Here is a 10,229-nt window from a genome sequence, read left to right as displayed (position 1 = left end):
TTCAACCCCCCCCCCGCCCCAACAAAAAAAAAATGACTTGCCTCCACCATTCAAGAAAAAACAAACTTGGATCAAAGTTCATCAAACAATACAAGTTTTATTATTCCTATATGAATTAGATATAAATATCCAGTATTTAAAAAATTGAAAAATCGGAGTAACATAATGGTATGACCACTATAACATTGTACCAAGCAATACTAAAATGAGAAACAACATTCATCTTACAGATAATAGTAACACAAGACTTGAAGGTATATTAACAGAGTCATCATATGTCATAAAAACCAGAAAATCTTTAGGCAATCTTTTTTGTTTTTTTGGTATCTGATTGAAAGAAACAAAGAAACATCAAGTGTTTATTACAGCTAAACTGTTGGAAATATATGAACAATTTCATCCTAAAATGGGATCAGTTTATCTCTTTCTTTTAGATGCATCATAATAGCAAAGCAAGAACACTTGACAATGGTACGAGAGGACGGGATTGGAAAGTTCATTTTTTTCCGGGGATTGCTGTGGATGGAACCCAATAATGGACGATGATATACGGAGTAAACGGTTTGTAAATACCACTCTAGTGTCGAAATCTCCATCAGAGAATAGGATAGAGGGAAATTCTTCTTACCAGATATGCATGTGTGGTTTATTTCCTTTTCCCACTCCCGATCGTCAAAAGATCAAAGCTTCGGAGGGTGTCATCACGGCCAGCTCTTGTGACTGCAGTACGAGTGAAAGATGATGATTTTGATTCAAAGCCGGGTTGAACTCTCTGAGTCATTGACATGCGACCACTGCTTGAGAATAATCTGCTAGAACGATTCTCACTTGGCTCACCAGAGGAGCCAGGTTGGCTGTTGCCTGATATGACAACAGGCCGCTTTGAAGCACTATCATTTCTCAAAGAGGAGCGTGTCCTTTCAGAATCAGGTTGCTGAAGGAGAGAAAAGTTTCAACAGAAAATTCATTAACTTCGGTAGTGAACAGCTAAGGCATTTAAACTTGAATTTCTGAGGAAGCGAAATTCAACGGAGAACAATAAATTAAACGTAAGAATAAAATAAAAAATAAAGAAATGCAGAACCGAGATAGCTCACCGCATCCTTGGATGATGGCACGTCATCTGAAGATCTGTGTCTAGACTGATCACCATGCAAACCATGGCCAGAGACATTCCGTCTTGCAAATGCCTCAACTGCACCAGAAAACCTTTCTCGAATCTCTTGGCCAACTGCAAAAAATAAGGATATGAACTAGAAACTATAAGTTCACTAATTTAGGGGAATCGGAGTAGCAACATGGGGAATTCGGGTGTCTTAAATATGATATTTTATGTCAAAAAATTTATAACCAGTTAAATTGTCGGAATATATTCTCAAACCAGGTTGTGAAAAGGAACCGACCAGATGGCCTTTCTGTTCTTTCAGCAGATACTCCGGGGGGACTTAAACCTGGCTTTGGGCTTGCCTGTTGAGGAATGACAAGAAACACGGTATCAGAATCCTTAATGAAAAAACAAAATCAGTATTTCCATGAAAATCAAGGTCATCGAATTAAAGATCACTGACCCGTGCTCTTGAGCTAGAGCCAACCTGTGGATATCTCAGTATAGTCCAATCAAATACATAGTCAAACTGATATCCTGCACCGGTTATTAATTCGGGAGTTCAATCAAGCAGATTTTACAATAAAAGATCTCACCCAAACTTGTGATGAAGAACTAATGAAAAGATTGGTTAAATTTTCAAATATTAGAAAAGTGACAGATATATGAACAATGGGACTTTAAATAGTGAGTTAACCTTCACGAATAAAAAGGTCCCGGAACAGCCTTTTCAGGTATGAGTAATCTGGTTTGTCTTCAAACCGTAGCGATCGACAATAATGAAAGTAAGATGTAAACTCAGATGGATACGATTTGCACAGGACCTGAAGATGACATATTACTAGTCAGACATACATTCAATCTTAAATTTATCGAATATGGAGAATAAGCAAAATTTCCTGTATTAACAGCAAGCAAGTAATGGTACCTCTATGGGAGTTAGCATCTTCTTTTCACTAATTTTGTCATACTTCTGCTTTTTGGTGCCGGCTTTCAGGCCCTGCCATGGAAGGCTGAGACGAGGAACAAGAAACAAAGTTAATAAATGTGACTTATAACAATGTTACTGAAGGAAGCGACCCAGTAATGTGTTCAACCAACCTTCCTCTTAGGAAGTACATAAGCACATAACCAAGAGATTCCAGATCATCTCTCCTGCTCTGCTCTGCAAGTTATATACAGCATAGTCACATCAAATAGAAAGCCAAAAATGAAATAAATAACAAAGGGTGTTCACTGAAAGTAAAACAAAAATGAATTTTTGATTCACTAAGTTTGCTCACCAACTCCAAGGTGAGTGTTAACACTTGCATATCGAGCTGTTCCTGTAAGATTCTTGTTTTCCCTACAAGAAAAAATAGCAAAAGATGAGGTTGCTGAGTTAAATATTGAATTCACCAGAGAAATATGTATTAAACATATGAGATATACTTATTGGAAGAATTGACAAATAAAGTTAAAACCGGAATAAGTATTAAGCTTTCCTGAATAGTTATTAATATGAAATCAAAATTTTTAAGGCTTCCTAAGTAGGTAAAAGTACCATGAAGACCCCTGTACTAGGAGTCAGATTGCATTTTCCCCCCATTTACTAAAAATTTTGGCAAATTAGTCCTTATACGTTAGATCAAAGAGCAAATTAATCGTTTCTATTAAAATTTTCATCCATTTCAACTGTTAAAGCTGACATGGCTAATAGAATAACCAAATAGTTACACATGACATGCCACATGTACCTTATGCTGACATAGAGGGACCAACTTTTAGCAGTAAAAATGGATGGAGTTTTTAACAGAAAGACCAGTTTGCTCTTTGATCTAATGTATAGGGACTAATTTGCCTATTTTTTGAGTAGAGAGGGCAAAATGCAATCCAACTCCTAACACAATGGTGCTTTTACCCCCTAAGTATGGAAATCCCAAAAATAGATGCCTTAAGTTAGCCAATGATTGACGAACATAACTGATGAAAAACATTATGGACTATTACCTGTATGGTATGTGCTTGTGTGTTTGAAGATCCCTATATTTTTTCGCAAGGCCGTAATCAATTATATACACCTACAGTGAAAAATAAGAAACAATGGAATTAAACAACACAAACTTGGAGAGCCTGTGGTATATTGACTCGAACGATGCTGAAGTGTCAAGCTGAATTTCAGTTAAGGGAAAAAGAAGTTCCCGTGAAAACCTATTCGAAACTATCTAACCAAAAATCTGTAAGGTGCAGGGATTAAACAGAAGAACATGCCTGGTTTGCTTTGCGCCCTAAACCCATCAAAAAGTTATCAGGCTTTATGTCACGGTGAAGAAAACCACGAGAGTGCATGTACTCAACTCTATTTATCTGAAGCAACAGGAAAGAGCAATTATTAGTAAGGCAGCCAAGTAACTAGAATAAAAGTTTCCGAAATAGATGGCATACTTACTAACTGATCTGCAAGCATCAAAACAGTTTTTAAAGAGAACTTCCGATTGCAATAGTTGAACAAGTCTTCTAAGCTTGGTCCAAGAAGATCAATAACCATAACATTGTACTCACCCTCAACTCCAAACCATTTTAAATGTGGAATGCCCGCTGCACACATAAAAGAAAGTAAGAAAACTACTCCCTAACTACAACTGACAGTAATAAATAGATTGAGAGAGAAACTAAACTTACTTCCCCCTTGTAGAAGCATATACAGCTTTGACTCATAGTGAAGCTGTGGATGCTTAGTCTTGGCAGATTCCTGCAAAACACAAGGTGTACATATCAGAAACAGATACAAAACTTTGAACATTGGCAATACGGTGACATTTCAATTTAAGTATCAAGTGGCAAACAAAGAATAGAAGTGTAACTACAACCTAACAATTAAACTTCTACCCAAATTATTTAAAGCACTTTGGCAAATCATGGAAATCTATCAGCTAAAATACCATGCCCCATGGTCCAACTCTAAAAATACTCAAAGTAAGTCACAGTCAAACAAACTTTTACCCCCTAACTCCTTTATATCATTATAAAAGTAAACATATATATAAACTCTCCAACAATGCCTTCATAGCTCGTCATGTACTATCTCCAGAGCAATCTTCAGCTAATTGCAGATATCTCCACTCTGACTAGGTGAACTACTTGAAAGAAGAACAAACATCACTGGTTGATTTTCTTCGAGCTTAATAGGCATAAAATAACTGCTTTGGGCTTAAACATTCACAACATAGCTCTACAACATTAAATCTAGCATCTCCATAGTAGCATATGCAGATAAATCAGCTAATAAACTAGTTTCTACACCACCCAAAAAGCAGATCAATGATATGAAACACTAGGTATCCAAATGAACCATAAAGAAATGCATCAAAGAATAACATCAGACACAAGTGCAACAATCATCAACTAAATCAACCATGTATTTTAATATATATATATATATAGTGATCAACCACCAATACACTATAGAAAAGAAAACACACAAAAAAAGGAAAACCCTTTCCCCATCCCTAATTAAATTTGTGGGGAAAACAGTAAAACACCAAATTAATAATAATAATAATAATAATGAAGATTACTAGCTTAACAGCCACTTCTTCTCCACTTTGTACATTAACGCCTGCAAAACAAGTACATCAAAAAAATTAATTGAAGCAGCTTTAAAGAGGATAAAAAAGAAGAAATAAAATTCCATTAATCATAATACCTAAATACAGTTCACCAAACGATCCACTCCCGATCTTTCGACCAAGCTTGAATTTTCCACCGATAATATGCTCCATGATCTCTAATCTTTTATTGTAACTTTATCACGATATAAAAGAAACCCTCCCTTCTTATTCCACTTTATTAGTATTGAAATTGACTACAAGATGTTTCTCTTCAAACCAACTCTGAGATCCATCAAAAATTCTTATCTATTAACTCCAAAGATCAAAACCCAGATTATTGAATGCTTGTTAGACCCTCCAAAAATTCCCAAAAGAAAACACCCTGTTATCCCTTTTAAGTGACTAAAGGGGAAACCCAAGGGGAAAAAAAACTTGATTGAAAATTTCACGAAAACCCATTAATCAGTGAACCAAAACAAGCGTTTTGGGGTCATTAAGCTGCATTTTCAAGGTGGGGAGAAAATAAAAGTAAAGGGAGATAAAACTTAGGTTGTATTAAAGAAAAAAAAAAGGGTATATTTTGATTTGCCCTGGAAAAAGGGGAATATGGAAAAGAATCTAAAACAAACAGATTTATCGGCAAGAATTTGGGGTAATGATCTACGGATCTGAGTTAAGGACAAGGATTTAATTTTCTCGGGAATTTTTTCCTTGAAGTAAACCCAAAAAAAAAAAACAGGAAAACGGATGATTTGCAGAAGAAAAAGTTGGAGCTGGATGATGAATTAGGTGGATTTTTTTTTCTTCTAATATTTCTTAAGTGAATTTTTTAACAAAATTTACTCATTTTGATTTTTTTTAATCTTGGTGTTTGATTGAGAAAGGTGGCCTTTTATTTCTTTCATTTCTATACTCATTTTTTTCATTAATCCGTAACCATTAGCAGATAATTTAAGTTTTATCTCAATCAAATTTTAGTGTATTTCAACTGATTTAATATATTTCAATCTATTTCCATCATTACCCATTTATATCAACATTTGAACTTAAAATATACTTATTAAGTATTGAATCTAATTAATAATTTAAAAATATATATTTACATATAATTATATTAATGTAATTGTGATATATTTATATATAATATGTAATTTATTAAATAATTAATAATTATATTATAAATAATGTAAAAATTAAAATATTATAAACTCGAAATAATACATTAAAATATACCGAAATTAATATATAAAACAAAGTAACACAGTAAAACACATACAATACTAAAAATTAAATTATAAATATATATATAAATATAAAATAAAAACATGAAATAATACATTGAAAACATACTGATACTACAAAACTGATTATTTGAAACTGAATTTTTTATTACTCAACTCAATACAAGTTAAGATTTCACAACCTGCTTATAGATAATTTCAATGGAATAATCATTTTTTATTGTAAAAGAATATTATTCATTAAAAGAATAAAATAAATTGGTCATGTTGGGTTTGGTGATATAGGTTGTCTTGTTTTCACGATATATTTTATAAGCTATAGAATATTATTTTAATTTACGTGATTTAAAATTAAATAAGAAATCAGATATTTGAATTTCAATATGATAATTATTTTCCTTTTATTTTAGATTCTAATTTTTTTTAAAATATTGTAGGCATTATATATAGTTTAAAATTAAAACAAGTATTTAATTCAATTAATTCATATAAATACTCTTTAAAAACACAATATTTAAGAATCCGAAACTTAATCAGTTCATGTAATTTACTCTTTAATATGTGTTCAATAATCCAGATCTCGAGGCCTATAAATTATAATTATATTAATAAAATTGTGTTAAATATTTAATTTAATATTTATATTTAAATATTTTATTAAGTTAATGTGACACTTAACTGTATCAATAACTAAATTCTAAAATTACAAAAATACTCCTCTTATAAATTATAAAATTATATTCAATTGCATCATTACTGTTTGTTTTATTGTATAATTAGAAAATTCCTAACAAGAACAAATAAAAACATGTTTGTTTTAAAAAAAAGAGAGAACATAATTGAATAAAACAAGGAAATATATCAATATGAAATATTCTCCATTTGTCAATCAATCGCTCCATCCATTGTCAAGTGCAGACAACTTGGACACAATTATTTATTTTATTGAATAAATTGTTTTAATTAAATATTCAAAATATTAATAGTTGTTTGCTTGAAGACAAAGACTAGGCAAATTTTAGTAACCTATAGGTTGACAAAGGTGAAGCCTATTTACACTTGGGTAAATTATATTTAAGGTCACCAAACTATTAATAAGTTTATGTGTTGGTCACTTAATTTTAAAAAATTACAAAATGATCATTAGATTGTTTTAAAGTTTTTATTTTCAAGTCATTGGGCTATTATATATATATATATATTAAGTCTAGTTAGCAAATTTTAAGCAAAGATTTGATGAACAATAAAATAGATCAATACCTATCGTAGAATATACATTAGATCTAAGTTGATCTGACAATCAATATTGAAAATCGAAGAAAAAAGTTGTTTCATTGAAGCAGGTAATGTAAATAGAGAATACCATACACTATCAATTTTATCAGCCTGATGACTTAAATGAAAATTTTTTAATAGTTTAATTACTTATTCATAACATTTTAAAATTGAGTAACCAAAAGATAAACTTATTAATATTTTAATGGTTTTGAGGGTAGTTTACCCTATACTTTTTTATATCACAAATGAATGATTGCTGCCAAAATTTAATATTTTGAAACATAAAATATTAGTGGCCGGAAAAAAAAAAGCATAAAAGGTCCCAATGTGCAAATCTCTTTTTCTAAAGGAAAAATAGAACAAAATAAAGTCTGATTGTCAATTAAGATTGGGTTTTCTGCCGACGAGCATTTTTAAGCACTGATTTAATATTATTAAATAAAAAATTAACAATTATTAAATTATATATTATAACATTTCACCTAAATGCAACCTAATTATCCTTTTTCACTAAGTTGGCTTGGTTACTTTGATTATGATATCATGACATGGCCTACAACTTGTTGACTTTTCTTTTGAAAGATTTCGACTATTGTTTGGTTAAAATATTTGGGAGATCAGTATATTATGAAAATTAAATTAAATTAGAATGTTTATTATTAAATAAATTAATTTAGTTTTTTATTATTAAAAATATTTACATAAACCTCGATTATAATAAAGTTAATATTTATTATATAAAAAATATCGTAATTATTGTTTCAATTGTAGTTTAATTCTAGACAAAATAATTCATTTACAGAACTATAAGAACTTAAAAAAAACTCTATTAAACATTAAATGATATTTTTTAAATAATAAATGATAATTTTGTTCTAACTTAGTTTTATTTTATTTTTAATAGTATTGATTTATTTAGTAAATAAACTAATTTGATCAGGTTCTTATAATAGAGGGACCTCTTAAGTACGTTTACTTTATTTTCCCAATATGTTAGTTGATTAGGTATTAGAATTGTTGCCAAATAATAAGGTTTCGGGCCTTTATGTATATAAGTTCGAGTCTCGCAATACGTAATTATCATGTGTAAGAGTTGTTGTCATGTTTAGGTTTTAGTTCAAATTAGTCCGATTATTATTTTGCTTATACCTTATATTATTTGATCCTAATTTATAATTATTTGAAAATATATTTATAAATAACTTGTACTTGAAATCTCTAAAAAAATCAATATATTAAAAAAACACATTGGCATGGTTAATAACTTTAAATAACACTTTTAGTAAAAAAATTGTTTTTATCTTTTTTATAATCGACGGTTAAATTATCAATAAGAAGATAATTTAGAGACTTTTAAAATTAGCATAATAATAAATTTAACCCTCAATATTTATAGGCCGTGTCAGTTTCATATTGATTCTAAAATAATTATTTATCAACATTTACACATTGTGTAATTTATTTTTTTATTTACATAGAGTGTTAATTTTAAAATAACGAGAAAAAAATAAAAATTATTATTTTAGATTTTTTGGTGTTTCTAATTTGTTTTTTTTAATTATCAAATTTAGCTATTTTTTTTAGTTTTTAGGTGAAAAGGTCACAAAGAAAAGTAAAACTGTAAAATATTTACACAACATGCAACTGTTGAGAGCTAAATTTTTTAGAATCAATACTAAATTGACACAATATGTTGAAGGTTAAAGTTGTTACTATGTTAATTTTAAAAGTTATCACGTCATCTTTTCGTTAATTATTTATGGACATGTGACAAAAGAAATTAAATAATTGATAATCATTTTATAACTTTTCGTAATTAAATGATAAAATAAACTTATTAATAATTAAGTAATTACTAGTTTACCCTAACAAACACTTTAATCACTCACTGGCCAGAAAAAAAATTCCATATCCTGCCTCATAGCCATTGGATACTCCATAGACAAAAATATTAAGTAATTGATTAACTAATGCTTATTTAGAAGGGTCCCAGTATCAGCCTTTTTAATTAATTATTTGAATTTAACGCAATCATAATAATACCCCCTTAAATGGTTACTCTTCTAATATCTTCACAGCTAAATCACATGTCTCAGGCGAACCATTTCCACTTTTTCAAAATGTTCAGGGGTGTTTGATGGAATTAACCCTATATATATAAAGATCAACTAAAGCTGGTATACCAAAAAACGAAGTTTTGAAACTTGGAAATTAAGATGATGACTGGGTCATGGTTCGTCATTTTCTAGTGTTTCGCCGCTGCAATGCAAAGATGAAACTCGAAATTGACAATAAATTGAATTTTAAAGCAGTTGAATAAGTAATTTGAAATGATTTAAAATTTGAATTTTTTAAAATTTTAATTCATCGTAATTTAAAATAATTTAATTTAAAATATTGGAGTTTTAAATTGAAATGATTCGAACTTAAAATAATTTAAATTTAAAATGATTTGAAATTTAATATGGCTCGAATCAAACAATAACTGAATCAAAATTACTTAATATGTTAAAACCCAAATTAATTTGATTCAAATTGATCAAATCTAAAAGGCTTATAGTCTTTTATCTTATGTGTAAATCGTGAATTCAACTATTATACCCTAATTTAATTTTTTTAGTCCATATGTTTTTTCGAATATCAAAATTTTAATCAAAACTCAAATGATACCTACTATTACCATATCAACTTATTATTTTCACGTAATAATAAAAAAAATCACATCATCCTAATTAATAAGATCAACAATTACTGTTTGAAACAAAAAACAGAGTTTGAAAAATATAAATATTAAAAATAATTAAATCAGAGAATAAAAATTAAATTTATAATTTACGCATAGTATAAGGACTAATGATAAAATTTGATCATTTAAATTGTATAAAAAATTATAAATATCAACATTTACAATAATTTATAAAAAAAATGGACACAAAAAAAGAAAAAAAGACGTATTCCTAAAAATAGAAAAGAAAAAGTTATATGATTACAGTTGTAATCTATATTTGTATATTG

The 10,229-nt window shown here is 29.2% G+C and overlaps 1 protein-coding gene across 4 annotated transcripts; it reads right to left on the bottom strand.

The window, feature by feature from the left end:
- Nucleotides 1-276: 276 nt before the first annotated feature.
- Nucleotides 277-5,564, bottom strand: LOC107929071 (casein kinase 1-like protein 10). Of its 4 annotated transcripts, none has more exons than XM_041077284.1 (14): nt 4,791-5,564; nt 4,663-4,703; nt 3,767-3,836; nt 3,534-3,682; nt 3,356-3,451; nt 3,095-3,165; nt 2,389-2,450; nt 2,207-2,270; nt 2,034-2,118; nt 1,803-1,929; nt 1,569-1,642; nt 1,404-1,467; nt 1,098-1,231; nt 277-1,010 (listed from the first exon to the last, which is right to left on the bottom strand). In XM_041077284.1, exons 1-14 carry the CDS (start codon nt 4,864-4,866, stop codon nt 927-929), a joined length of 1,197 nt encoding a protein of 398 aa, XP_040933218.1. In that variant the 5' UTR covers nt 4,867-5,564; the 3' UTR covers nt 277-926. The 4 variants fall into 4 exon arrangements, 2 of the variants coding, with proteins under 2 accessions (XP_040933218.1, XP_040933217.1); XM_041077283.1 differs by having other exon boundaries at nt 277-934; XR_005901446.1 differs by having other exon boundaries at nt 870-1,010; nt 1,352-1,467.
- Nucleotides 5,565-10,229: the final 4,665 nt, after the last annotated feature.

This window comes from Gossypium hirsutum, chromosome A09 (genome assembly GCF_007990345.1).
Source record: "Gossypium hirsutum isolate 1008001.06 chromosome A09, Gossypium_hirsutum_v2.1, whole genome shotgun sequence".
Taxonomy (NCBI): Eukaryota; Viridiplantae; Streptophyta; class Magnoliopsida; order Malvales; family Malvaceae; genus Gossypium; species Gossypium hirsutum.
This window is presented reverse-complemented; position numbering and strand designations above follow the sequence as displayed.

Excerpts from the sequence above, each read along its gene's own strand:
- LOC107929071 (XM_041077283.1), bottom strand. The coding sequence starts at position 4,866 with ATGGAGCATATTATCGGTGGAAAATTCAAGCTTGGTCGAAAGATCGGG. Across the intron at positions 4,704-4,790 it reads GTTTGGTGAACTGTATTTAG|GCGTTAATGTACAAAGTGGA; the intron begins GTATTATGATTA and ends CTTGTTTTGCAG. Across the intron at positions 2,271-2,388 it reads TAACACTCACCTTGGAGTTG|AGCAGAGCAGGAGAGATGAT; the intron begins GTGAGCAAACTT and ends TATAACTTGCAG.